The 27,505-nt window shown below is 54.8% G+C and overlaps 3 protein-coding genes across 7 annotated transcripts in view; 1 reads left to right on the forward strand and 2 right to left on the reverse strand.

Annotated features, from left to right (window-relative positions):
• The first annotated feature begins 3,534 nt into the window (after positions 1–3,534).
• On the forward strand, positions 3,535–10,510 carry CA9 (carbonic anhydrase 9). The gene is made up of 11 exons (XM_075560106.1): positions 3,535–4,153; positions 5,120–5,149; positions 5,428–5,598; positions 5,694–5,836; positions 5,922–6,014; positions 7,448–7,514; positions 8,474–8,631; positions 8,906–9,050; positions 9,164–9,190; positions 9,545–9,626; positions 10,285–10,510. The coding sequence occupies exons 1-11, from the start codon at positions 3,727–3,729 to the stop codon at positions 10,349–10,351; spliced, it is 1,410 nt and encodes a 469-aa protein (XP_075416221.1). The 5' UTR covers positions 3,535–3,726; the 3' UTR covers positions 10,352–10,510.
• Positions 10,511–11,441: 931 nt separating this feature from the next.
• TPM2 (tropomyosin 2) lies at positions 11,442–19,437 on the reverse strand. Of its 4 annotated transcripts, none has more exons than XM_075560109.1 (9): positions 19,207–19,436; positions 18,716–18,841; positions 14,762–14,895; positions 14,555–14,672; positions 14,389–14,459; positions 13,896–13,971; positions 13,691–13,753; positions 13,499–13,568; positions 11,442–11,589 (listed from the first exon to the last, which is right to left on the reverse strand). In XM_075560109.1, the coding sequence occupies exons 1-9, from the start codon at positions 19,318–19,320 to the stop codon at positions 11,507–11,509; spliced, it is 855 nt and encodes a 284-aa protein (XP_075416224.1). In that variant the 5' UTR covers positions 19,321–19,436; the 3' UTR covers positions 11,442–11,506. The 4 variants fall into 4 exon arrangements, with proteins under 4 accessions (XP_075416224.1, XP_075416222.1, XP_075416225.1 ...); XM_075560107.1 differs by lacking the exon at positions 13,896–13,971 and adding an exon at positions 14,211–14,286 and having other exon boundaries at positions 19,207–19,434; XM_075560110.1 differs by lacking the exon at positions 11,442–11,589 and adding an exon at positions 12,291–12,568 and having other exon boundaries at positions 19,207–19,437.
• A 6,021-nt stretch (positions 19,438–25,458) lies between these two features.
• The window catches only part of TLN1 (talin 1), a 31,033-nt gene continuing 28,986 nt past the window's right edge, over positions 25,459–27,505 (reverse strand). For both annotated transcript variants that reach the window (XM_075560113.1, XM_075560112.1), the window contains exons 51-57: positions 27,285–27,390; positions 26,998–27,122; positions 26,765–26,890; positions 26,572–26,634; positions 26,283–26,465; positions 26,079–26,207; positions 25,459–25,985 (exon numbers count right to left, since the gene is read on the reverse strand). In XM_075560113.1, the coding sequence (XP_075416228.1) occupies positions 25,860–25,985; positions 26,079–26,207; positions 26,283–26,465; positions 26,572–26,634; positions 26,765–26,890; positions 26,998–27,122; positions 27,285–27,390 (858 nt within the window). In that variant the 3' untranslated portion in view covers positions 25,459–25,859. The remainder of the gene's footprint in view (positions 25,986–26,078; positions 26,208–26,282; positions 26,466–26,571; positions 26,635–26,764; positions 26,891–26,997; positions 27,123–27,284; positions 27,391–27,505) is intronic.

A 27,505-nucleotide genomic window follows, 5' to 3' on the forward strand; every position in this document is an offset into this window, starting at 1 on the left:
AGGTTTCTCTTTTGCTTAGGAGGGCTGGTGACACGTCACTGCAAGGCTGGAAGCTCACACCCCACTGCTCCTTGGGAGAAAGAGAATATCTGCCTCTGTAAAGACTTATAGCCTTGGGACCCCTAAAAAGGGCTCCCTAAGAGCTAAAATCGACTCCAGAGCAATGGGTTACCTTTTGCTTATAGGAGGAAATGCCAAACGTCTTATCATTTTCAAGGCTCTGCGCCTCCACATCCTGCCCTTTCATCTGTCTCCACCATTCTGCCTCTCAGGCAGCTGTACAGAAACCACGCCATGGCGTTCTCCCGCTACACCTGGAAGGCCATTTCTGCGTTGCTCTTAGCATCGAACTGCTCCTTCTTCAAGGTCTACCTCTTCAAAATGTGTCTACCTCCTTTTCACCAGTTGAGGCAGAGTGGGTCGCTCTTGCTCTTAACCAGTGTCAGTGTGATGTTTGCTTCCACTGGACCGTGAGCTCCCCCAGGGCCGGGACTGTGTCCCAGTCCATGGCCCAGTGTCTGACATGCAAGGGCAGGTCCAGCATATTACTCCTAGGGTTCCAGTACACGCATCTGCTGCTCAGTACCGAGCCAGCGCCAGCTCACAGGGACCCTGCGCACCGCAGAACGGAGCACTGCCCAGGCCTGCACCTTCCTCACCACTGTCGCTAGGTTGGAGCTCCCTGCTGTAGCCACTGTGCATCCATCTCATTGGGCATCCTCTTTTTCACTGGCCCCTGCTTTCCCCAGTTGTAGGAGGTGGTATCCAGAGAAACCCGGACAAAAGGTCCACTGGGCAGAGCTTTTGGAGTATGCATTTTCCCCACTAGGCGAGCATCGAGCAACTCTCTCAGTGCATCCAGTGTTGTCTCCTGGGAAAGTTCTTTCTAGTCACAGCAAATTTTTGCTAAAAAAGCAGTTTCACTCGCACCTCGTTTTTTTGTGATGGCTGATTTGAGAACAGTGTGTGACTGGGAAATTTTGTTTCCTGCTCAGGGAAAATGCCCCAGAAACTGTTGTGATGTTGAACACAGCCGACAAGGACAGCGCTATGGGACAAAATTCAAGTGTACGGGTGGTTTTTCTCATTTCAAAAAAAGTGAAATGGTGATTGATGACAAACCTCGTTTTGGATGCCCATCAACTTCCTGAATGGACAAAAATGTCGACTTGTGGTGCATTTGGAGTTTGTTCCACCAGGTCGGTTTATTAATCAAGCGTTCTCTGTGGAGGTTCTGGAAGGATTGTGGCATGAAGTGCAACTAAAAAGCCCTGACCTGTTAGCCAGGGGCTGGTTTGGGCACCAGGGCAACGCACCTGCTCACGCAGCCATCTCGGTGCGTCTGTTTTTGGCAAGAAACAGCATGCCTCTCTTGCCCCACGCACCTTACTCACCTGACCTCACTCCATGTGACTTCATTTTGCTTCTTTGAATGAAGAGGGACATGACAGGACGCGATTTGACGATGTAGAAGAGGTGAAGGGAAAAAACGAGGGAGGTGCTGTCAGCCATCCAAACAAACGAGTTTGAAAAACGTTTCTAAGAGTGGAATCGGGTATTTGACAAATATATTAAGTGTAATGGAGAATACTTTGAAGGTGATAAGTTTATATATTTAAAAAATCATTTTATTGGGGGCTCATACAGCTCTTATCACAATCCATCCATCCATTGTGTCAAGCACATCTGTACTTTTGTTGCCATCATCATTTTCTTAACATTTTCTTTCTACTTGAGCCCTTGGGATAAGGTTATTTTGTAAGAAAATTAAATACATAACTTTGAAAAAAATTCCTTTTTGTGGGGGGGGTTCCCCTCTTTCCAGTCTGTCAATAGTCTGGAAGCTCCATTGAAATCTCTTCCCCTTGGGTGACTGTGCTGGGCCCACAGCACACTGGGGACTTCATGCATGCATTGCTCAGTCTAAACAGAAGGTGGTTCAGCGTGCCTCTGTGATACCGGGATGCCTATCGGCAAACACTCTCAGTCACAGACTTGTCTTACTCTCCTTGCAGTGCCTCCCAAGGAAGATGTAAATCAGCCCCTCTGGAGAGGTTTACAGGCCCACTTAAAATCAGGGCAGAGAAGTCAGCTCCGAAGGTTGGTTGGTTGTTTTTAGATTCCCAAGGGGTAATCTATGACACAGAATAGTCACAGGGTCTTATTATGAAGATTTTTGTCTTTAATCATTTTATTGGGGGCTCAGACAACTCATCACAATCCATATATCCATCCATCGTGTCAAGCACATTTATATATTTGTTGTCACATGAAGATGTTTTGAGAAAATAGAAAACTGCGTCAATGAGAAAAAGGCCAGGCAAGTTGCAGGGAAGCACTTTGGGCATCATGATGATGCGCCTTCTCATTCTTGGAGGCAGCAAGGGCTGTCCTGTGAGAATTGAGTTGGGAACCCTTACTAATCCACCCAACAGCCCTGATCCGGCCCCTTCACGCTTCTTTTTGTTCCCCCAAAGGAATGCAATTTTGGGCCTTTGAGAGGTGCCCATACTGCTGTTTTGATGTGGTAGAAATCAATGAGCAGAGAATTCTTTGAGGAGGAGACTCAGAGAGAGCGGTGGGAGCATTACTTTCAGAGGTATGTAGACCTAGATGGGGAAAACAATAGCTTCACATTTTGGTATTCTTGCTTAATAAAGATTTCTATGATTTGGTAGCAACCTTTTTTTTTAACTTTTCCTCATACAATAAATACTACATAAAATTTTGCTGACTGCAACAGTGGAGCATCCAGGCATCAAGAACAAGATGAGCAAAGTCAGTAAAAGGTTTTTGGGGAAAGGGATCATTTAATTTAGCTGAAGTGTGGAAAGGCGAGGCGAGGCGACGGGCTTATGAAAGGACTTGGAAGGTGACTGCAAGGGGATGGTGGAGCTTATTCCGGTAGGCAGTGGCAGCCAATGAAGGTTTCTGAGCAGCAGAATAAAACAATGATGAGAGGAGTTTAGTTTAATCCCATCAAAGCCCCTGTCATCCATCCATCTATCTATCTATCTATCTATCTATCTATCTATCTATCTATCTATCTATCTATCTATCTATCTACCGTATATGCTCGAGTACAAGCCAAGTTTTTCAGCACATTTTTAATGCAGTTTTTGTGGTAAAATTAGGTGCCTCGGCGGATATTCGGGTCGGCTTATGGTGTGTGTGTGTGTGTGTGTGTGTGCGTGTATTCAGTCTTCTATTGACACTCAGGTGGGCCTCCCACCCAGCCAGCCACCTACTCACCTTCAGGCTCCCCCAGCACTAGCCCTACCCCCTCACCTGGCTCCCTGATTGGGCCAGGGATGGCTGTATGGGCTGTTTCCCCTCTGCCAGCGGACATGGGGGCCTCAGCTCCCTGTTTTTTCCCTTCCCTGCCTGGAGCTGGGAAGTGGGCCAAGATTAGGTGAGGCTGGCTGGCAAGCTACGGGTGGTGCCAGGGAGAGCCCGTATAGTGCCAGGTGGTGCCTTGAGTCCCAGGCTGAGCCCATGACCCCGATAACACCTGCCCCCACTCCACCCGGACCCAGCCTTTGGTATAGGGGAGGGGGCACAAGGCTCACACGGACCCGACCTGGGACTTTGGCTCCATCTCTACCAAAGGGCATTCTGTGAGTCAGCCTACTCCCCTCCAGGCTTGCTCCTCCCCCACCGGCTCCTATTTCCTATGCACGTTCCGCCCGTGCACATCGTGTCCCAGGACATCCCAGAGCCCGCAGCATGGCTCCCCAGGGCCTCAGTCCCCGGCCCCCTCTGTCCACGGGGACCCCCGCCCTGGGCTCCCCTGGGCAACTACTGCTGCTGCTGCTGCTCCTGGTGCCTGCCCATCCCCAGACACTGCCCCGGATACAGGAGACCACCCCCAGCAAGGGAGATTCCTCTGGAGAAGATGATCTACCCGGCAAGGAGTCAGACAGCCGGGAGGACCAGCTCATTGAAGTGGACCTGCCTGGGGATCTATCGCAAGGGGAGCGGCCACCTGGAGAGGGCCAGCTACCTGGAGAGAGCCAGCCACCTGGAGAGGGCCAGCCATCGGAAACTGAGAACAGCCCAGGGGAGGAGGACTCCCTGAAGTTAGAGGGTCTACTCACCAAGGCTCCCCCGAAAAGCGACGGTCCTCAAAATAACACCCACAGGCAAAGGAAAAGTAAGTAGCCCCGAGTCCTCCAACTCTAGACTCCACGAGGTTCCTGCTCCCCCACCATGCCCCTGTGCAGACAGGCCTGCTTCAGGGAGGAGACCCAAACCCTGCTGCTGAGTCCTCGCTGACTCACGCACGGCAGCACTGTGTCCATGGGGACTCCTCGCGGGTTTCGAGGAGCGACTTTTGTGGAAGTAGGTCATTTAGGCCTTTCTTTCGCGGTGCCTCCGCGCCAACTGGAGGGTCTAATTTTTCAGTCATCTGTTTGTAGCTGCAGGAATTCTCAGGGGAGGAGAGGAGCGGAGCTTGTACTCTTGACAGGAGCTCCCCAATTCCAGGGGCTTCTTTATTCCTAGATCTTTTCTCCCTTTCAAAGCTACAAGAGGATGGGGGCCGGGGTAGCACAGGGAGGGGTTATATAGAGCGAGGTCTAGAGAGATGGGAGAGAAGGGAGAGGCTGAAGAAGAGGAAGAGATGGAGAAAACATAGTTTAAAATTTTTAATAGATGGAAAGGGAGAGGGAAGAATGGGGGTGAGGCAGAGGAAGAACAGGAGGGAGCTGTGGAGGCAGTCTATAGACCAGGAGACCAAGGAAAACAGCCCCGAAGGAACTTTGGGGGATGAGTTTGAGACCAGAAAGGGGAGAGAGGAGATGGGGGGTGGGTGAGTAAGGGAGAAAGCAATGGCTGGGGCGGGGGTGGGGGGCGAAAGCTGAGGCCCCAGCGGACTTACAGACCTTACCACAGTAAGTAGCTCCCCTGGTACCCAGGGCAGTCAGTTTCCCTTGGCTGTGGTGGTGCTTGATTGACTGCCTAGGCTGCCTCAATTTACACTTGGCCCCTTCAGGCATTTCTGCCACCTGCTAGGCCCCCTGGCAGGTATCTGAGTGTGTGAACCCCAGTTGGGGAGGGGGATCCACCTCATTCTGGCCCTGGGGAGGGATCGGCTCTAAGACTTTTCTCATTTATGCAGGGGGTGGTCACAGTCAATGGCGCTATGGAGGTGAGCACCCCTTCTTTCTCTCCCCCACCTCCCAGCCATGTCTCCCCGGCACAGACCCACTCTGGGCACCCAGATGTGCTGCCCTGTCCCAGAGTCACCCTCCATCCTGGGCGCCCCAAGCACCACCCGACTCTGCTAGTCCCACCCAACCCCCTGGTCTCTATCTGCCGCTCTGAGACTCCCTGACCCCACCCCTCATTTGCTCTGCCCCGGGATACCTAAAACGACCTGTCGCTGACCTTGTCCCCAGACCTCCTGACCATCCCCTCCCACCCTAGGCGGCCCGCCCTGGCCTCAGGTGTCCTCAGGCTGCGCAGGTCGCTTCCAGTCCCCGGTGGACATCTGCCCGGAGCTGGCCGCCTTCAGCCCTGCCCTGCAACCCCTGGAGCTCGTGGGCTTTGAGCTCCCGCCACTCCCAGAACTGCGCCTTCGAAACAATGGCCACAGCGGTGAGGGGTGTGGGCGGAGCCTCGGGTGAGGGGCGGAGCCATCCACGGGTGGTGGGGGCGGGGCGGGGCCCGGCTCACCGCCCCTCCCCCCGCAGTGCAGCTGACTCTGCCCCCCGGGCTGGAGACGGTCCTGGCTCCGGGGCGGGAGTACCGGGCCCTGCAGTTGCATCTGCACTGGGGGGCCGCGGGTCGCCCCGGCTCGGAGCACACGGTCGGCGGCCACCGTTTCCCTGCCGAGGTGAGCGCGGGGCTGACCGCGGAGCGGCGAAGGGGTGGGGGTGGCTCCGAGATCTGGGCCACTCCTTCACTCCGGTCCTCCGCAGATCCACGTGGTCCACATCAGCACAGCGTTCGCCAACGTGAGCGAGGCCTTGGGGCGCCCGGGGGGCCTGGCGGTGTTGGCGGCCTTTCTGCAGGTACCCCCAGTCCCCGCTTTCCCCCGCGTGCCCCCAGAGACAGCATCCCTGCGCACACACCCTGACACCTGGCCAGGGGCTGACTCGCTCGTTCCATCCTTTATTCTGCACACTCCTTGAGTAGTTCAAGCCTACCGCCGTCATCCTCTGGTTCGTTCCACTCAGAAAACCCTATCTTGGACAGGACAGGACTGCCCCCAAGGCTTCCAGGGAGGGCTGTAAACTCTAGGGGGAGGAGTCTTGGTGCAGGGTGAGTGATGGGGTAGGTCACCTGGTCGGCAGTTAGCTTAGAACAAGGGGTGGGGTGGGGGGTGGCGGATCAGGAAAGGATCAGCTTTGTGCTCCCATCAAAACGTACAGCCTTGGAAACTCAAAGGGTTAGTTCTACTCTGCCCTAGAAGGCCTCTAGGGGTCAGAATCGACTCCGTGGCATTTGGGGGGATTTTTGCTTGCGTTTTTTAGTTGGAGTAATCTTTAGGACATCAGATTGCCACATCTTTCTGCTGCAGAACGGATGATGGGGTGGAGTCGTTGACCTTTTAGTTAGCCTTGGCATGCTTAAGCGCGGGGCCATCAGGGCTCCTTTTGAGACATCTATCAAGGACACAGACAACACAAGAGAGATGGCCAAGGGAGGCTGCACGGAGGAGGTGACAGTTGAAGCTTTCACTGTTGGGAAAGAAAAGGACATCTTCCATGCCGAGGGGAAAGTTTGTGGAGACCCAGTATCCAGGGACCCGCAGATGCTATGGACTCAGCATCAGTCAGAATCACTTCTTGATAGTCCTGGAGCCAGCGAATTCCCCACGGTGGAGTGCATTCCAGCCTAGATGTGTCCTTAGTGACCTCTTTGGACTCTGGATGATGGAGTCTACATACCAGATGGTAGAGACCGCTGGGGTGCCCGTGGGGAGAGACACCAGCTGGGCTCATTCACTCACCACTCCTTAGCCACCTGGCACCAAGTGCAAAGATGTGCCTCCCAAGCGGCATGTCAGGTGACTTTGCGCCAAAAGTCCCACACAGCGAAGGAACTTGCAGGGGTAACTGGAAGACAAAGCTGCATTAAGGTTCCTGGGTTTCTTATGTCTGAGTGTGTGGTGGGCTTGTGGAGTGTGTAGCAACAGCTTTGAGTGAGACTGGAAGTGTTACTACGTTCCAGGTCCTTGGGGGGCTTGTTTCCTAGTCTACTTGCTTCACTCCCCCCCCCCCACTCCAATTTGCCATCAAAAACCAGTCCACCAAGCTTATTAAGATAGCTTGCAAAGTAAGAGTTGAGGCACTTTGGAGTAACAAATACAGAAGATTTTGGTCCCCTCTGTATTCTTAGAGCTAAGGAGTAGGGGACTCTGGGAACCAGCCCCACCTCCGCTTCGGTCATCTAGCCATGGCCCTAGACCCATGTATGGTCTGTCTGCACTGTCCTTTCCCAGGAAGGCCCAGAAGAAAACAGCGCCTATGAGCAGTTGCTGTCACATTTGGAAGAAATCGCTGATGAAGGTCAGTTGGTCATGTCTGGCCACTACCCTCCATCCGTCCCTTGTTTATATAAAACTCCCCTTGGGGAACCTCAGTTTGAGGGTGGGAATGGATTCCTGGCTTTCTGGAGGGGGGTGAGGTGAGAAGTAGCCGACCATGATCTTGATAATAACCACGAAGCTGAACAGAGGCACACAGGCCAGATGCTTGCTGCCCAGAGGTTTTAGGGTGAAAAACCAAAACCCAAACAAAAGTCAAACCAGCTATAAAAACAATGGTGTTCAGACCTTCACGGGTGGAGTCTGCAGACAAAGCTACCACCCCCACCCCCTTGAGAACTATCAATTCCTCCTTTGTAAACATTAAATATCTTAAAAATATAAACTTTTGTTAGGAGTCGTTTCTTTCTCAACTGCTCTGGTCATATTGAATCTCGTGCATTTTTCCCGATGGCTGTTTCCAAATCCAGTCTCTGCCCTCTGACTCAGAGCAATCGGACAGGACAGGACAGGGCTGCCCCGAGGGCTTTCAAGACTGTAACTATGGGAACAAAAAGCCTCACCTTTCTCCCTTGGAGCATCTGGTGGTTTCAAACTACTGACCTTGCAGTTAGCAGTCCAATGAGTAATTCATTATGCCCCTAGGGCTGCTGGACATCTTGCTCTGGCTAATCTAGAGGGCTTTTAGGATCTGTTTGGTTTTTTTCCTTCCTTTTTTAATAATCACAAATATATATATACTTATTGACAAATTATTCCCTTTTAATTCATTCCAAGCTAGAATCTCACTAGTACTCAAAGCAAGAGCTAAGGAGCTCTCCTCCCATCATGCAGTGCTGCTTTCTTTTCCTCTGCCGTGTATCCTGTGTCCCAGGGAGTTGAATGAGCTTTGCTTCGGGGTGCTGAAAGCATACTCTTTACCCCAAGCTTCAGGTGGGAGGGCTTGGTCTAAGTGGGACCTAGCACAGGTCTTCTCCACAGATTCAGAGACTTGGATCCCAGGACTGGAGGTATCTGCACTGCTGCCCTCTGACCTCAGCCGCTACTTCCGATACGAAGGGTCCCTGACCACACCCTCCTGTGCCCAAGGAGTCATCTGGACTGTGTTCAACCAGACTGTGCAGCTGAGTGCCAAGCAGGTGGGACGAAGGGTGGGGAGTTGACACTGGGCATGTCAGGGAAGGGGTGAGCTGAGTGCCGAGCAGGTGGGACGAAGGGTGGGGAGTTGACACTGGGCATGTCAGGGAAGGGGTGGAGGGTGAGACAAGGAAGACAAGGCAAAAAGAGACAAACAGGCCTGCAGGGAACCAGGGGGAGTCGAGAGGTGCTAGCTGTGGGTAGCCCAGTGACCCTTTAGCTTCTTCTTCTGTCAAATGACCGCCCCCCCCACTGTTGACGCCCTCCCCTCCATAGCTGCACACTCTCTCTGACTCCCTGTGGGGCCCCAATGACTCTCGGCTGCAGCTGAACTACCGAGCCACACAGCCTTTGAACGGGCGGATCGTGGAGGCCTCCTTCCCTGTTGGCGTGGACAGCAGTCCCAGGAGCTCACAGCCAGGTACAGCTTGGTCTGGAGTCCCCTAGTGCCATGTACCCCGCCCCCCCATCCCCAAGCCCCTCCTCGTCTGCCACAGCTCCTGGCTACAATGTCTTTCTTCTTTTAACCTTCAGTTCGTCTGAGCTCCTGCCTTGGTGCTGGTGAGTCTGGGGTCCGGTCTTGCCCTGATGCTGGGGGACTCCCTGCCCGCCTCTGGGCTAATCAGAACCACTCCAGGACTCCTCTCCCTTTCCTGCTACCAGCCTGTCAGATCATGCTGCGGAATTCTCTCAGGGAGCCCAGGGCACGGCAGGGTCAGAATGAAGCTCCCAAACTGGAGCGTCTGCCTCCCGCCACCATCCTTTACTTAGTGGCAGGAAGAGGACTGGTACCAGAGGCAGACGCCCAGGGGGCGCTGGAGAATGTTGGGAAGTAGTGGGAGGCCAGCTGCAGCGCCTTTGGGGAGCCCCTAGGCCTCTTTCCTCCCTGAGGAAGCCTTCGCCTCTCCCTCCCAGGTGACATCCTGGCCCTGATTTTTGGCCTTCTCTTTGCTGTGACCAGCGTCACCTTCCTTGTGCTAATGCGACGTCAGCAGAGGTCAGTATACAGGCTGTCCCTGACTTCCCACCCTGACCCCCGGCCAGCTGCCCGCTAGACCGATTGTGGAGGCCCGAAGAGTCCTCTAAACTGCGGGCAGCTCCCCCATCCCGTGCTCCTTGTTCTGACTAGGCCCCCCAGCAGCACAGATGGTTTCCCCACCACTGCTCACCTGCAAAAGGAGCCCTGTGGTGGTGGCCTGGCTAAACATTGGGCCGCCATTGAACTGCATGGTCGGCAGTTCAAAACCGAGTAGCTACCCAGGAGAGACGGGGCTCTCTGCTCCTGTCAACAGTGACAGTCTCCGAAACTCTCAGGGGGCTGTTGTGAGTCGGTGGCAGTGAGCTTGGTTTTGGATTAAAAAGGAGTCTGGTGACTCAGTTAAGGGTCAAATAGCCAGTGTGTGGTTCGAATCCACCAGCCACTCTGCGGGAGGAAGATGAGGCTGGCCATTCCAGTGAAACATTACAGCCTCAGAAATCGAAGGGAGCAGGTGTACTTTGTCCAGAATCAACTTGAAGCAGGGGTGGGGTGACTCCCAGCTGGCTGTTTGAAACCCCCAGCTGCATGAGAAAAAGGCCGGGAAGCTGCCTCGGTAAGATTCTGGCTTGGCATTGACTCGGCAGCAGTGGTTTGGGTTTTTGTTGTTGCTGTGTAGACAGTTAAACACGCCCAAAGGGAAGGCGAGGTACGACCCAGCGGAAGTCATGGAGATGGGAACCTAGGAGCCTGGAACACGGCGGATGTGCCAAGAAGCCAGCTAGGAGAACCTTCGGGGGACCTGGAAACGGTGCCCTGGCCTGTTACACCACTTCTTTGTTAACCTCTGAAGATTTAAAACAGATAATTTTCTAATAAAACGTGGAAGACACTTTTGTCTCTCAAATTGGGAGGGTGATGTAGTAACTACCACAGGAAGATGGTTGTGATAACAAATGACCACAAATGCCATGGCTTAAAACTCTTTCTTCTCATTGCTCAGATCAGAACCCTGAAATGGGGCTCGAATCCAGGTGTGGCAGGGTTGGCTCCTTCCAGATGCCTGAGGGGAATGCCCTTTCCCTGTCATTGTTAGCTTCTAAAGCTCGCTGTCATCCCTCGGCTCTCTGCCCTGCTTTCCATCACTTCGGTCTTACTTCCATTGTGGCATCTTCAGTTGCCCTTGCCCTTGTTGCCTTCCTCTTCTAAGGACCTTGGGGATTGCAATGAGCAAATGTGGGTAATCTAGAATATTCTCCCCACCTCAACATCCTAAATCATATGTGTGAAGTCCCTCTTGCCATTAAAGTGACATTCACAGGCCTTTGAGATGGGGGCTCGGACTTCTCTCCCTATACTGTGGAAAGATGGCAGGCAGGGGGGCACATTTTTCTGCCTACCCAGATGGAGTCAGGAAGGGGGAGGAAAGGGCTGATATACTGTGTGTGTGTGTGTGTGTGTGTGTGTGTGTGTGTGTGTGTAGGGAGGTTGCGGCCCGCGGACTTAAAGTCACACTGAGGCATTTGGACTTTCTGGCCAAGTAACATTTGGGTAGCTTCTCGCAAGTTGCTTTCAGAATGAATTGCCTGGCACAGCTGCCTGCTGGCATCGTGTGAGGCCACAGATGGCAGTCGCTTTGCCCTCAGTGGGGTAGGCCCCAGGCTGCTGGGTTTCTCTGCCTCTCAGCCAGCCTAGTGCCCTCACCCCATGCACGGCCCCTTCCCCGAGTGTGAGTCCAGGTCCGGATCTGTGAGGGCCTCCTCAGGCCTCCTCTCAACCACTTTGGAAAGCCACCTGATGCCAGCACTGACACGAAAGAAAGGCTGACAGGCCCTGTGATGCTGGTAACCTCCGTTTTATTGGATGGCGGCTCTGGCTCTGGAACGTGGAGCAGGGCAGCCTCACAGGTTATTGAGCTCCAGCAGGGTCTGGTCCAGGGTCTGGTGGATCTCCACGTTCTCCTCCTTGGCACTGGCCAAGGTTTCTGTGAGGGGAAGCGGCATGTGAGGAGGGGAGTGGGGGGAGACACCCCGATGGGAGGTGACAAGGAGACAGGAAGACACCGGAGGGCTCCCATGGCAGGGACTGACAACAGAACAGACAGGGACCCTCCGGGAGGGGTCAGGGATCACGGAAGTGGGTGGGGCGGCCTGAGTCATACACTCATTTAGGTTCCTTTATCACCTTTAAGAAAGTTGGAGCCAGAAGGAAAGGCAAAGACTGAGGCAGCAGACAGACAGACAGACAGACTTGAGGTAGTAAACAGACCTGTAGGATAGCGAAAGTCCCACGTTGCTGGCATCCAATATCTTTTTTTTTTAATCCCTAATATATTTTTTTAAAACTTCTTCCCTGACCCTTCACAACCTCTCACCCCTCCCTATTCCTCAACACCCCCCTTTCCTTCCCTCTCTGCTCCATCCTGGGATGGGCCTGGCTAGGTGCTCGGGACCAGCAGGCCTGTGGCGAGGTGTCTCTTGGGGGCTCACAGTGCTGGAGGGGGACACGCAGGCCACATGCAGGAGTGAGAGTCAGTGAGACAGACTGGTGGTGCCTGGTAGGAAGGGGGGCCCAGCGTTTGTGGGTGAGCACAGGGGTGGTGGGTGGTAAGGCAGTAAGAGGAGTGCTCTGTGGGGGGTGAGGTGGGTGGCAGTGCTCCTTTAGAGGTGAGGAAAACAGCATGGAGACCAGGTACCAGTTTATTAAGCGGCAGAGAGGGGAGGGGTGGGGACAGCAGATGGACAGAAGGGTGAGGCCAGTGCCAGGTGAGGTGTTGGGGACAGTGGGTGGGACAGGGCCTCTCCCTAGCCTGTCACCTCCCTAGAGAAAGTCTGGAAAGGAGCAGAGAGAGCAGGGCAGAGGGCCACAGTGGTGTGGGGCTCAGAGAGAGGTGATGTCATTGAGGGCGTTGTCCAGCTCCTCGCTGATGGCCTTGTACTTCATCTTCTGGGCATAGACTTCGTCTGAGGGGGGGAGGGGTGGGGTCCAGAGGAAGAGGACCAGGAAGGAGAGTGAGGAGAGGGGATGGAGGGAAAGAGGAGAGGAAGGAGTAGGGAAGGGAAGAGAAATGGAAATCAGAAAGGACCGAGCAAGGCCAGAGAGGGAGAGGCCAGCGACCAGGATGGACTGCTGTCCAGGCTCCCTTCTCTCCTCTCTGCACCCCAGATGGCTCCTTCTCTAGGAGACCCAGCTTCCCCCAGAGGCCTGGGGACACAGTGCTCTGGACAAGCTCGGGGAGTGTGAAGGGTGGCAGGGAGCCAGAGAGGAGCAAGCGACCGTGCAGCTTTGCCTGAGGCGACCAGAAGCGAGAGAAGAGGGCAGAAGACAGAGGTCTTGAAGCCCGACAGTGAGGACGAGGACGTCTCTCTTTGGCAGAAAGTTGTTGAAGAAGGGGGACATCGCCCCCAATTAGCAAGTACCTGGATGCTGGCTTTCTCCAAATCTAGCTTACAACAATGTGTTCTGTTACACTGGGATGCCAGGCCAGATGTTCAAACAGCTGGCCGACCAAAAGGGAAGTCTGGGATGTAGCTCTATCTAGCGTGCTGCCCTTGGGGAGGAAACTCTCAAGGTCAACCCTGCACAAAGCGCCATCTGTGGATGTACCAGCCACTTCGGCATCTGGGGAAGCTGGTTGGAAATAGGAATTCTCAGGCTCCAAGTGGGTCATCTCTGTGGGGCAGGGCCCAGGAGTCTGCATTTTACATGCTCCCCAGGAGACCCCCCCAGGCCTGTTAACAACATGTGAGCAGCACTAGGGGGGCCACCGTCACTCCTTGAACAGCCCCTCCCCGGCTGCCTCCCCCAACCCCAGGCAGGGTCCTGCGTGGCCAAGCCTAGTTCATGGTGGGACGGGGGAAAGGTTCCCGAGCGACGGAGGACTGTCCCTTTACCTTCTAGGTCATCAATGGTCTTCTCCAGCTTGGCCACGGACCTCTCGGCAAACTCTGCTCGGGTCTCAGCCTAGGAGTAGAGGGAGGATTGGGGAGGTGGTCACGGAAGCTTTCTCTCCATCTCTGTCCCCATGGGCAGGCCCTGCCCCGGTGGCCTCGGGCTTGAAGAGGGACTTGGAAGGAAATCCTTACCTCCTTCAGCTTCTCCTCCAGGAGCTTGATCTCCTCTTCATATTTGTCTTCTTTGGTGGAATACTTTTAGGGACATACACACTCCATCAGTACTCTCCCCTCCGGAGACCTTCACTTCTCCACCAAGCCCCCAGTACCTCTTGACCTGGACCCATCACCGCCCCTGCAGGACCCCCATCCTCGCTGCCCCTCCACCCGCCGCTACCTTGTCTGCTTGGGCCTCCAGGGATTTCAAGTTGTTGGTAACAATTTTCAGCTCCTCCTCAAGGTCCCCACATTTACTGCAGGGGTGTGCAGCCGAGCGGGGTGTGAGGGCAAAGTGGGGCAAGGTGGTGGTGATGGCACAGTCGTGGGGGGCGGGGGGCAGGCGGGGGTGTGGGAGAGAGAGAAGAGTAGAATTGTGAGCAGCAGAGTGTGGAAGCCCAGGTCCTTCCCCACCAACCGTCAACGCCCCGCTGAGAGAGCAGCCAGAGAAGGAGGGGTGGATGAGCGGAGGGCGCGTGCCCAGAGAGGCCACTACCTCCTCCTCTGAGGCCATCAGGGACTTGAGGGCCTGGTCCATGGTTCGAAGTTCCTCCTCCAGCTGCCTGGCTCGACTGGGGGCAGCGGGCAGGCGTCAGAGGACTGGGCCTGGCCCCTGGCCCTGAGCCTGGGCACCTGCCTCCCCAGCAGCCATCTGAGCAAGGTCCCCCCCTTACCTCTCAGCCACCTCAGCCCTCTCTTCTGAGCGCTCCAGCTCTCCTTCCAGGATCACCAGCTTCCTGGCCACCTGTGGGGTGGGGCGACAGCAGGAGCAGCTCAGAGGGGACCCAGCAGGACGTCCTGGGGTGTAGGGGTGAGAAGGGAGTGGACCAGAGCCATCACCTCCTCATATTTTCGGTCCGAATCCTCGGCGATGTGCTTGGCCTCCTTCAGCTGCATCTCCTGCAACTCCATCTTTTCCTCATCCTTCATGGCCCGGTTTTCAATGACCTTCATTCCTCTGAAGCAGGGAGAGGGGGGGAGGTGGGGTCAGGACCAGCAGAGACAGGCCCTCCCCTCCGGCCAGCTCCCAGGGCCTGCCCAGCGCACCTCTCACTCTCGTCAGCGGCCTTCTCCGCCTCCTCCAGCTTCTGCAGGGCTGTGGCCAGACGCTCCTGCGCCCGGTCCAGCTCCTCCTCGACCAGCTGGATGCGGCGGTTCAGGGAGGCCACATCTGCCTCGGCCTGGGGGGGCGAAAGTCAGAGGTCAGGCAGGCTTTGTCTAGGAGGAGGTTCCAGGAGGCTCCAGAGGGTGCCAAGAGTATCGCCAGGTAGAACCTAGCTTTCCTGGCTTCCGGACTTTCAACCTGTATGTTCCCAACTTACCACCTGCCCAGATTCTGGGTCTCAGGCACGCCTGGCCTCTTCCAGCACCGTGCATAGTTAGTCCCCTGGGGAATAAGAATCTCTGCCTGCCGCCCCCCACCATCTCCCCGGATCCCTCCACTGCACAGCTTGGTCCAGGTAAGGTGGTAGATGATTCGGCTGACCAGTCCCCAGTGCTGCTAAAGATAGCCAGTCGCTGAATTAGTGGCATCTTGTCACTTGCTGCCAAGGGGACTCAGTGATGGGTCTGGGAGGCAAGCCCAGCCTGTGTGGAACATCCAGGGCTTATAGACAGCTTGCTGGCCAAGGCTGGGAGGCAGCTGGGGGCAGGACAGTGTAAGGGACAGATACAGCATGCCTCCCAGCTATGGCGGGCTCCGCTTGAGATGGAAGAGGGAATCTCTCACTCTTTTGTTTGTGTCTCTGTTTCCCAGTATAATTAAAAGGCATCTGGGCTAAAATATTATTTGAAGAAAAAATAAAATAAAAGTCATCCGGGCTGCTAACCAGAAGGTCAGCAGTTCGAAACCACCAGTGAGTCCACGGGAGAAAGACAGGGCTTTCCACTCTCATCAAGAGTTGCGTCTTGGAAGCTCACAGAGGTACTTCTGCCCTGTGCTCTGAGTCTGCTTCAGCTCAATGGCAATGAGGTTGGTTTGGTTTGATCCTCTGCTCAAGGAGCCCTGGTGGCACTGGTGGGTAACCCCTGGACTGCTAAATCCCACGGTTGGTGGTTCAAACCCATCAGCCCTTTTTGGGGGCAGAGTTAAGACTGTCTGCTCCCGTAAAGAATTCCAGTCTCAGAAACCATGTATTGGACCCCTGTGAGTCAGAATTCGCTGTGAGTGGGCAGGTAGTTTGGAGCATGTGCAAGAGCATTATGGGAAATTTTGAGATACTATGAGAATTACCAACATGTGTGTGACCCAGAAACATGGAGTGAGCACGCACTATTGGAAAATGGCGCGCGTGGCCTCGCTGTGAAGGGCTGCCACAGACCTTTAACTTGTGTAAACGTGTTTTTGGAAAGCGCTACCTGCAAAGCACAATGAAAGAAGGGGTGCCTGTCCTCAGTCTCTCGTGGAGGGTTTGGAGAAGGCCCATAAGATGGCAGGGCTCGAGGGGCAAAGCTACCGATACAGAACAGCGAGTGAAGCAGGGAGGTCTGGTGTTAAGAGCTCTGGCTCTGAGTCCCAGCGCTGTCGTTGAGCCACGGCTCAGCCACTCAACACTTGTGTGGCCTTGGACAACTTAGTTAGCCTCTCTAAGCCTCAGTTTCCTCCTCTAGAAATTGGAGTTGACATTTCCTCCTTCGGAAGGCTGTTTGGGGATGATACAGTACACTTTGAAGACCTGGTTAGTCCGCAGGACCATTTGGGAGGTTTAGCAAACCAAACCAGTTCTCCAGCTCCACAGGAGACCCACTGGGCGGGATCTCCCGCGTGGGGCTTTCTGTAGAGCTCCCCAGGTCTTCTAATGACAATTCAGGAAGCGTGTGAAATGACTTGCAGAATCCCTGGTGGCATGGCCATTGTTTAGAATCCACTAGCCACTCTGCGGGAGTCTGCTTCCCTAAAGATTTACAGCCTTGGAAACTCTCTCAGGTCACTGTACTCTGTCCTACACGGTTGTTATGACGTGGCAGCACTGAGGCTTTGGGGGGCAAACAACACACAGAAGCACTGAACATACTGCCTATGGTGCCAGCGCTCCCTAAGCAGCAAGGTCCTCCCTGACTCTCACAGAAGATCCTCCTGTTCTCACAGAGAACAGGAACCCCGAGATGTACGAATGAAGAGAAAAGACCAGTGTGGGGGGCATAGAAGCCAATAAAGAAGGAGCAAGGAGAGGGGAAGGAGGGCCCTTGTGGCCTAGTGGTTACAAATTGGACTGCTAACCTCAGAGTCTAGCAGTTTGAAACCATCAGCTGAGAGAGAGAGAGAGAGAGAGAGAGAGAGAGAGAGAGAGAGAGAGAGAGAAATGAGGCTTGCTACTCCCATCAAGACTGTAAAGAGTTATCTTAGAAAGCCCATGGGGGCAATCCTGTCCTGTCCTATCAGGTCCTGATGGGTTGGAATGGACTCGGTGGCTGTGCATTTGATTTGGTTTTTGAGAAGGAATGAGATGGTACCATCGGGTAGCAGTGCCAGGGGCTAATGGGCGGGAAAGCAGTTCCTGGGTGGCCCTGCAGGACAGGAAGAGGTCAGTACCCTACATGGACTGTAGAGCGGAGCTGGCCCTCTAGGCGCTGAGAACACCTGGAGCTTGGCCACCTAAAATGACAAGAGCCCATCATGGGCACAGGGCCGAGTGACTGACTCAGTGTGGAGAGATTCTGCGGACAGCACTGGGGGGTGGGAAGAATGGCTAGGGACACTGGGGTCTCTAGAAGAGATGAGACTCTGTAAGTGGAAAACCCTCTTCTTGGTTGGGGGTGTATATGTGTGATGAAATGACTCGTCTGGGAAGTCCTGGGGCCCCATCACAGGCTGGCACTCTGTACTGTGTTCAAGGTCACACAGTGAGTTTGGGCAATGTTTTCTGTCGGCTCCTGGCACTGCTGCCCTGCCTCTCTACTCTGTCCCTGTTCACCCCTCCTCCCCTCCTGCCCCCACCAAACTCCTTGGGTTTCCAGTCCTGCCTCCAGCTGCACTGGGCTGTGGTTATTTATAGTGCATCAAATGCCCAGGGTCGTCTTGCCTAGCAGCTGCAGGTCAGGCCCCTCCCAAGTGCCAGGGCTGGTGGAGAACCCAAGCCCAAGGCTGCAGGTCAGAAAGACCCAATCGTGTGTGGGGGCGGGGGGGGGTGCATCATGGAGAAGAGGTAATACAGATGGTGACATCATTTCTGATGTTCAGACCAGGCTTTATGCTACCCTCACCCCACCCCATACACCCCAACCATAGGCTCATCTCAATGGAAAACAACTGTGGCAGGGACTGGTGAAACTACACATCCCTATAGCCATTCTCCTGCCTCAAAGTGGGGGCTTGGGAATGGCAGGGAGGACTGCAGAAGTCTGATTGGGTTGGGGGTGGGAAGTGGGCAGAGACATTTCAGAGTGGGTAGGAACTGCCAAGGCAGCCGGCCGTGGCATTTGGCCCTGTGCCTCTGCCTGGTGGCCTGGCATGGTCTTGAGGCTAACAGCTTAATGAGGGTAAATGAGGAGCCATTAGAACTTGAGCTGGGCGCCCCCGTGCACAGCAGGGTTGCTGGAGCCAAAGGTCAAGGCCAGGGAATTTCTAATGGCCCCTCAGGAGTTTAACTGAAACCAGCATCTGATCTTTTGGCTCTCTCTCCTGTTCCTATTGACCAACACCTCACAGCCACGGTCCCCATGAACCTCAGTGGGACCACGGCTTCCGTTTCCTCTCCATTTTCTGCTGGAGGACTAACAGGTAGCTGGTACTTTCTTCTGCCATTTGCCCCCAGGATGACTCGTTTAATCACTGGGCATTCGGAGAGTTCAAATCTACCAGAAGTCTTCTGAGGAAAGTGGTGGGTCGTTTTCATTTAGGCCTCTGTTAGGGGATTATCTGGTGCCACCTTGCCCCGGGAGGAAATCATTTCTGCCTGCGTGCTCGGAAGACCTGGTCCCCTGGTCCCCAATCCTGCGCTTGGAATCCCCTAATGCATCCCATGCACGATTTCCTGCCACGGCACCCCAGGCCCCACTCACATCGGTGGCTTTCTTCTCAGCCTGCTCCAGCTTCTCCTGGGCATCCTTCACAGACTCCGAGTATTTTTCCACCTCATCCTCCGTCCCCTTCAGCTTCTTCTGGAGGCCCTGCTGTTCTTCCTCCAACTGGGACAGAAGGACTGTGGTCAGCCAGGCTGGGCAGGGGTGCCCAGGCCCAGAAAGGTAGACAGGGGTGAGGGTATGGGGAAGAGGGAGGGGGCAGTCCAGTCAGGGGTATAAGGAGGAGCTGGACCACGGGGAAAACGTCAAGGCCAAGGAGCAGGGCCCATCATTGCCCTATGAGGGCAGAGGTGCACTGCCCGCCCCCAGGCTCTGGTGGGTGAGATGATGGTGGTCTGGTAAAAGACCAGGTGACCGAACCCGTGGAGAGGAAAGCCTTGACAAGAGTCTTGAGCTTGTGGACACGGGCAGAGGGCCACCCTGTCCTCCGTGAGCAGGGGAGGGGCTTCCTTGGGCTTTGGGGCCCCCACCTGCTTGCAACGGTCCTCAGCTTGCTTCTTGTCGGCCTCGGCCTGCTCAGCTCGGTCGATGGCGTTCTCCTTGTCCAGTTTGAGCATCTGCATCTTCTTCTTGATGGCGTCCATGGCTGCGGCGGGGGGCGGGCCGGGGGGCGCTGTAGACCGGGCTGACGGGGCTGGCGACGACCTGGAGCACGGACCGCGGGAGAGGAGGGCCGGGCCGGACTGGGAGGCCCCCGCCGACCGGGCGCCTAAAAGGCGGGGAGGGACCGGGCGGAGCCGGGGGCCGGGACCCTCCCCCGCCGCCGCGCAAACCTTGTAGGGGCAGAAGCACAGGCAGGCTGGGGGGCGCGGCCGCCCCCTGCGCCCACCCCTCGGGCCCGCCTCCTTCTCGGGGCCCGCCCCCAGCCGTCGGAAGGGAAAGTGGGGCCCGGGGAGGCTCGGACACTGCGGAGGAGAGGGGGCCCTCGGGCTGGGGGCTCGACGCTGTTCCTGAGTGACAGCCGGGCCCGGGTGGCAGCTGCGCTGGGGCCCCTGGGGCTATTTCGGGGCGTGAGCTCACGGCAGCTGCCCGGGCGCAGGGACTGGCGTGCCCCCCAGCCCCCAGCTGCGGCAGCCGCTGCCCTTAATTTAGAAATTTCTTGTAAATCCTCTCCGGATTAAATGTCTCTGCGGAGGCAGGGCGCCTCTGCAGGTCAAGAGCCTCAGTTTACCCCGAGTTTCAGCCTCTAGGCTGGCGTTAACCTCGGTGGTGGCATGGAGACGGGGGGGAAACTGAGGCAGGGAGTGAGTCGGCCCTCTGATTTGCTCTGAGGGGCGAACCCCCACCTCCCACCGAAGTCCCACGGCCCCGCATACTTTCCCCGCGCCCCGCCTCCGCCCCGCCCCCGCGGACGCCCCGCCCCGTCTCCGCGGACGCCCCGCCCCTGCCCGACGCCCTGCCGGCTTCAGCGGTGCGCCAACTTTACGCTGAAATTTCTTTTCTGTCCTTTTTTGGGATGCTTCCCGACGCGGGGGCGGGGCCGGGCTGGGGCAGGGAAGGCTTCGGGGGGGTCGGGAAGCGAGTGGCGGCGGGAGACCAGGGGTGGACCAGGGGTGCCCCCCGCAACCGACTGCGGCGGCCCGGGACCGCGCGCTCCGGGACGGGGTCCCCGGGCGGTTTGGTTAGGCTTGTCCCCGGGGCAGGCTTGGGGAGGGGCAGTGGCCACCGCCCTGCGGGAGCGGAGGAGGGGGAGCACCGGGCGGAGGAAGCCGAGGAGGGCGCGTCCCTAGGGGCTGGGACCGCCGGTGCGTGGCCGCGTGGGGATGGGAACCGTGGGAACCTGAGCCGGGCTGGCGGGGCGGGGGACGGGAGCGCGGAAAGGCACTGGGACCTGCTTGGTTGTGGGCCTGCTGGATTGGAGCAGACTAGACCTCACTGGTGGGGACGCTAACCCCATCTCCCAGGACTCCCGCAAAACCCATCAGAGACCCCCGTTCACCCGGGAGCCCACGCCAGACCTTTCGGGCTCTCTTTCTAGATCCTCCTAATCTTGTGGATTCTAACTCCTGAAAAGTTGGTCTCCCCTTCAAAATCTGCTCCGGGGGTGTGTCAGGCAGTTCCTGCCGGGTCTCTGGTGGGCTTCCTGCCCTTCATTCCCCAGCGATCTTTGGGAAGGCTGATGAGAACTGGATCACAGCCCCTCCTTCCTCCCTCCTCCTTTGAGGTTAAAAGCCCACATTTCTTAATATGGTATAGAAGGTTTCTTGTTGGCCCCTGCTACCTCTCTAGCCTCCTTTCCTACGCTCCCACCCTCACCCTCCACACCCAGACTTGGCTGCGTTTGTTCTGAGCCTGGAGCAGGCGCTGCAAAGACCCATACTTTGCTTAAAGCTCCCACAGTTCCCTTTCCGTAAGATGGCCTTTCCCCAGGCTGCTTTCCTGTGGCCTTTAACCATTAGATCAAGGCTTGGCTCTTCTGGGAAGCCTTTCCTTGCCACCACCCCATCCCCCTTTCACTACACAGGCCCAGACACCTTTTATTCTCATCAGGAGTCTTGCTGGAACTGTTTTATTCCTGTCCGTGGTGGTGTAGTGGCCATGCTTGAAACCACCGGCCAGAGGAGGCTTCCTCCAGCTGTAGAGTTCAGTCTCAGAAAGCCACAGGGGAATTGACTTGATGGTTTTGGTTTGGTCCCCTCTACTGGTAGGATAGTAAGTCCTCATGAGCAGGCCTACAAGTCTTTAGGCTGCTAACCATAAAGTCAGCAGTTCGAAACCACTAGCCGCTCAGTGGGAGAAAGGAGTCAGTGAACTATTGAATTGTGTAGACTATGTGCTAATGAAACTGCTAAAAAACAAAACAAACAGGGCTACAGTCTCAACCCAGGAAGACAGTTCTGTCCTGTCCTACAGGGTGACTTTAAGTTGAATCGACTCAATGGGAAAGAGTTTTGTTTGAACACAGCACAAGGCAGAGAGTTACATGTGGTAAACATTTGCCAAATGCATGGTGATACTCAAGCACCAGGCAAGTCTTTTTACACTCTTTCCAGAATGCTCCTTAAAGGCGAGGATGTCCAGGCCAGCTCACGTAACTCTGGACAGGATAGGAGAGACCAATCCCCGGAGAAAGATATCCTGCTGGGTGCAGTAGTGGGATATCGAAAAAGAGGAAGACCTTCAACAAGATGGATTGACACCGAACAAGTGAGCATGATGCAGGACCGGGCAGTGTTTCGTTCCATTGCACACAGGGTCACTATGAGTGGGAATCGACTCGACAGTACCTGACTGCAAGAACACACTTTTAAAATAAAATTACCGAAGTGGGACCCAAGGCCCACCTGTAGGGAACTGGACATCCCCTTACAAAAGGGTCACAAAGAAGAGACGAGCCAGTCAGGATGCAGTGTAGCAGCAATGAAGCACACAACTTTCCTCTAGTTCCTAAATGCTTCCTCTCCCCAACCTCCCCACTATCATGATCTCAATTCTACCTTACAAATCTGGCTAGACCAGAGGATATACACTGATGACTGGTACAGATAGGAACTGGAAACAGGGAATCCAGGACAGATGATTCCTTCAGGACCAGTGGTGAGAGTGGTGATACCAGGTGGGGTAGAAAGGGGGACTGGATTACAAGAAGCTACATATAACCTCCTCCCTGGGGGGTGGACAACAGAAAAGTGGGTGAAGGGAGATGTTGAACAGTGTAAGATATGGAAAAAAATAATAATTTACAAATTATCAAGGGTTTATCAAGGGTTTATGGGGAGGGGAAAAATGAGGAGCTGATACCAAGGGCTCAAGTAGAAAGCAAATGTTTTGAGACTGACGAGGGTAACAAATGTACAAATGTGCTTGACACGATGGATGGATGGATTGTGATAAGAGTTGATGAGCCCCCAATACAATGATTAACTTAAAAAAATTACTGGAGTTTTTTAAAATAAAGATTTTCATATTTTAAATATTTTTAAAATATCAAGCTTTTGTTGAAGTAGCATCAATACTAACCCTATTAAAAACTGAAAAGATTAATAAACTAAAAAGTAGCACAAAAATGTAGCAAAAGTAGACCCATTACATACTAACCACATTCACATATACTTTATGAAAAGTAATTATATTTCCCCAAATAACTAGTGGGGGAATGGCAACTACTTTACATTTATGTGTAGCTCTTCAATGTCTAGCTTAATGTAAAGTCAAACCCTCCCAAAAATCAAACTGCCTAGGAGATTGATTCTAACTCGGAGTGACCCTATAGGGCAGGGTAGAATGTCCCCTTTTGAGTTTCTGGGAATGTTAACTGTTTATGGGAGTAGAAAGTCATCTTTCTCCATGGTGGTTTTGATCTGCAGACCCCGGGGGTCACAGCCCAACTCATGACCACTACACCAAGGCTCCTCCCAGACTCCCCCATGGAGTAGGAATCCCCATCTTTCTCTCCCGAGGTGCTGGGGATTTCAGACTGCTGATTTTGTCGTTAGCAGCCCAAGACATGAGCTACGAGGCCACTAGGGCTCTGTAGTTCGGGACACCTGGTTCTCAAAATCTGCTTCCTTAGTGAATACTGTTATGTGAGGGAACTCTTTCAAAGAGTTCTTGGGAAAGTTTTTTACAATTCCATTTTCCACAAACCTTTTGAAGCCCCTTAACGTGGCTTTAAGTGAAGACCATCTGGCCTCACATACATGCATGTAGTTGAAGAGGGGGTTGAATTGGTTTCCAGATCATCCTGGGTCTTCTTTGACACTGTCCTTAAACTTGTCGAGTAGAAACTTCTTAAGGGTTAGTTGCAGTGTGGAACCGGAACTCCTGTCAATGACTTTTCATAGTCTTACATTAAAATCCATTGGCCTGCCTCCCACTTTTATCATTTTCCACTCATGCAGAATTCAGTAGCATTATGCCCTGGGCATTTAGAAAATATGATCAAAATAGCACAATCTTTTTATCACCATCAGTTTCGCAGGGAAGTCTGGGGAAGCTGTAAGACTCTTGGTGGTGGCAGATACATCAAGATTTAAATATTGAAAACTTGTAACAGAAAAGTCTGGGGAGTCTCTCATGCTATTCTCAGCAGATGTCGATTCTAGTTTCCTCTTGAAGCTCAAATTGGCCACCACTTTCAGTTTTGTTTTCTTCCCCTAAAACAAGACTGTGTGTGTTCCTTTGAAAAACAAAAAATAACCACAATTTGAATAATCAGTTTTTCTTCTCAGTTATTCTAAGTAAAAATTAGATGCCATAAAAAATTTAAAAAGCAGCTCACAATCTCAAGAAGGATTTTAAGTGCTTTTCTTGAGATAACCAGCATGCCACAGGTCGCTCCCTATGCACTTCCTCCTTTCGCAGCGCAGAAGACTGAACATTCTTTTATTAACCTCCGTCAAGGACAAAGGCAGAGAATACCTCCCAGTGCAGTTTGGTGCCACTGCCTTACTCTGTGTGAAGGCAGTCTTACCCCCAGCCCAGTGCAAATGTTAACATTGTGAAAAAGAAAAATACTTTAGTATTATGAAAATATTTTTTACCTATGAACCCCTCCCTGAAAAGACCTTGCAGACCTCCCAGGGGACCTTGCTTTTAAGACAGTCGACCTAATGGTTTTTCCTGTCCCCAAAGGCTCGTTGAGGTGTGTGGCAGAAGTCAGTTCTTGAGGCCCAGGCAGGTAAGGGGAAGCTGGAACGAGGTGGCCCTGGGTACCTGGCTAGGGGGCATCAAATGTGGGTGCCTCCACTTCTGAGTGCTGTAGAAGGGGTGTGAGCTGCCAGCTAGACTCAACCCTCACTGCTCCGATCCTGGGGGTGAGGGCAGTGCGTGCTGGGATTGTGTGGGCCTGCGTCAGAAGTGATAACACAGCTTAACACGGGCACGGCTCAGTAAATATTGAATGAATGAAGCACAAGCGGAGGTTGGCGTCTTTCCCAATGGGTTGTCTGGGGACAACAAAGCCGATTCATGTATTTGAAGCTCACTCTAGTGATGTTGGGATGGAAGGTGCCAGCGCTTCGAGGAGGCAAAAGATGCCCAGAGTAGCAGTAGGTGGAGGGAGAAGGGAGGAGCTAGAAGTCACAATGACAGCAGTGGCCGACCTCAGGGGGCTGCCCAGTCCAGGGGGTTGTGGACAGCGGCTGCATAAATGCACAAGTGGAAGCAAACAGCACACACCACCTTCCTCCACTGGAATAGTGAGCAAGGCAGCCGAGGGCCGACCAGCACGTTCCTGGCCACCAGGGGCGCTCTGCCCGCATAAGGACAGCCTCACCCTGAGCCAAGTTCCTCAACTCCTTTTCTAGCGCTGGGCTAGGTGCAGAAACCAAGCCTGGGAGGGGCAGCCTCATGTTGGCACGCTGCTTTGCTAACTGCCTCAACCAAATCATTGTTTTCTTAGGTTCAGGCACGTGTATTTTGTAGGCTTATTATTTTGGGAAAGCTGCTCTGAGAATGTGAATCCGGCCAGGGGCTGGCTGGGTTTGTCTGCATATTCTGAAAGACAGGAAGAACAGCGTGCCCCTTGTAGCCACAAACAGGAGTGGCAGCTGCTGTCCCAGCAACAGAGTGACACCTGGGAGGCTTAGGTGCTGGCCATCGAGGTGGGGGAAAGGGTGCATGGCTTTTCAGGGACAACAGGATCTGGGTACAAGGGGCAAGAAAGCCTCAACTCCCGGCTCCTTTCCTCTTCCTGAGCCGGGATCAGGCGAGGCCACAGAACTAGGTCTTAGCCCTGCCCCCAGGCCAATCTCCCAGCTCCTGAGGATGCCAGGCAGAGGTTGCAGGAGAATCACCTTTATTGACATGACCCAAGTAAGGGTTCTGATCCGGCAGTCTCCCAGGAGGCTGGGGGTGGGGAGGCAGTATCAAAAAAGACCGCGCAGAGCCGAGGTGGAGACTGGCAGGGTGGAGCAGCCGGGGCCCTGGCAGGTTCAGACTGAGGTACAGCCGCGTTAATAATACTCTTGGAGCGTTAATACTCTGGGGAGGGGCAGGCACTTAGGGGGCCCTAGGGCATGAAGGCACTTGCAGTGGGGAGGGGGCCGGGCTGTGCAGTGGGCCTGGCAGGCACTTTGGGGAGTGCTGGGGCTGGGTAGGTTGGGCCTCGACAGCCCAGAAAGCTTTGGTAGCGGACAGCGCAGTCTCTGGGCTGGCTCTTCGTTAAATAAAAGCAGCTGCCCTAGTGCTCGTCTCGAAGCTCTGAAGGCAAGAACTTGTACTGTTGCTGCCGGATCTGGGCCAGCTTCTTCCGCGCCTCTTCCAGCTCCCGCTCCTTCCGCAGCATCTCCTCTTGGGCTGCGATGATCTGAGGGCCAGAGAATGGGAACTCAGTTCAGTGAACAACAGGACACTGGGGGTGCAGGGCAGCTGGGACCAGCACAGGTCAGCTAATGCTCACCTGGGCAATGCCCCCAACCATCTTCTCCTTCACCACCACCGTCTCATTCTCCTGGTCTTCAAAGGCGGCAGCCTTCTGAGCAGCCTTCACCAGGTTGTCGGAGGCTCGCTTCACTGCATTACCAGCAGCCTGGGTGGAGAGGACAGCGTGAGAACTCAGGTAGGGTCGGGGGGGGGGGCAAAGGTCTGGACCAGGGTTCCTTACCTGAAGCCGTTTCATTGCCTCGGAGTCCTGGTCCGCCTTGACCTTGCAGGCCACGAGGAGCTGGGCTGTGGAGGCAGCCACTTGCTTGGCTGATGAAATGAGCTTCTCCTGGCTGGCGTGGCCTTGCACGGCGGCATTGGCTGCCTCACACAGATTATTGGTGGCTGCGGCCACCATCCGGGCCTAACGTCGGGGAGAGGGAGATGAGACTATGGCTCTTCCCACGGCCCACTCCCTCTCCAGCCTTCCCAAGTCTCTCAAGCTCAGCGGTTGGGTATTATGCACTCACAGCAGAAATAAGGCCCTGGGACCACTGCCCGTCATCCAGTGCATTGGCTGGAATGGCGCCCACCTGTGGAGGGAGACAGGTGAGCACGCTTAGGCCTGGGCCGCTCACACACCAAAGCCTCTGGGGCTGTGGATGGGTGTGGGCAGCCAAGCTGCTGCTCTGTCTCTTTTCTCCTGGGCCTTTCAGCACACACCTTCCCTTGGGCCACCAGTTCCCGTTGGGCAGCGGATGCGGCTTTCACCAGGGCACTGGTGGCTGCAGCAATGGACTTGGCAGCTTCTAGGATCTGCTCTTCAAAGTTCAAGGACTCATCTGCCTCCTGCAGCGGCATGAGGAAAGTTGTAGAGAGAGATGTGAAATTAGAGAGGGGGCGGGCAGTGGGGGTGTTTGGCCTCTAGGTGAGCAGGCAGGTTGCACAGGGCTGACCTTGGGTTTGGCCCTGGGCTTCAGCTGCTCCAGCTTCTTGGCTGCAGCCTCAATGGCAGCCGCAGCTCCCAGGAGTTCATTCTCCGCGATGACTGTGGGGTCCTCAGGGTCCACCCATTCTATTCCTGGGGGGACGAAGGGGCAAAAGAAGGGCTAAGATGGGGAGGGGAGGCAGAAGCACGGGGGGAGGGAGCAGACTTAGTATCACTTGTGCTCCGAGTCGTCCAACCAGGAAGTAGAGCTCTTGCCATGACAAGGCTTCCTCCCTCCCCCGCCTGGCTCCTCACCCTTCATGGCCTCCGCGGCCTGGATGAGCTCCGTGACGGAGCCTGCCACACGCTTCGAGTGTCCCGTCAACTGCTGCTTGAGCTCTGGGCTTGGCTTCTGCAGCGTCTGTGGGGAGGGGGCAGGAGGACAGGTGAGCCTGCGTTGCAGCCTGTTCTCTGGTCCAGGTAGACTGCGGGCAGCCCCTGGCCCCACCCAGCACCCCTGCTTCACACTCACACGG

The sequence above is a fragment of the Tenrec ecaudatus genome, chromosome 10 (genome assembly GCF_050624435.1).
Source record: "Tenrec ecaudatus isolate mTenEca1 chromosome 10, mTenEca1.hap1, whole genome shotgun sequence".
NCBI lineage: Eukaryota > Metazoa > Chordata > Mammalia > Afrosoricida > Tenrecidae > Tenrec > Tenrec ecaudatus.

Coding starts and splice junctions, on each gene's coding strand:
- CA9 (XM_075560106.1), top strand. CDS start 3,727: ATGGCTCCCCAGGGCCTCAGTCCCCGGCCCCCTCTGTCCACGGGGACC. Junction 4,154..5,119: donor CACCCACAGGCAAAGGAAAA/GTAAGTAGCCCC, acceptor TCATTTATGCAG/GGGGTGGTCACAGTCAATGG. Junction 8,632..8,905: donor TGCAGCTGAGTGCCAAGCAG/GTGGGACGAAGG, acceptor TCCCCTCCATAG/CTGCACACTCTCTCTGACTC.
- TPM2 (XM_075560109.1), bottom strand. CDS start 19,320: ATGGACGCCATCAAGAAGAAGATGCAGATGCTCAAACTGGACAAGGAG. Junction 14,896..18,715: donor CTGAGAAGAAAGCCACCGAT/GTGAGTGGGGCC, acceptor TCGCCCCCCCAG/GCCGAGGCAGATGTGGCCTC. Junction 14,673..14,761: donor GCCGCTGACGAGAGTGAGAG/GTGCGCTGGGCA, acceptor TCCCTGCTTCAG/AGGAATGAAGGTCATTGAAA.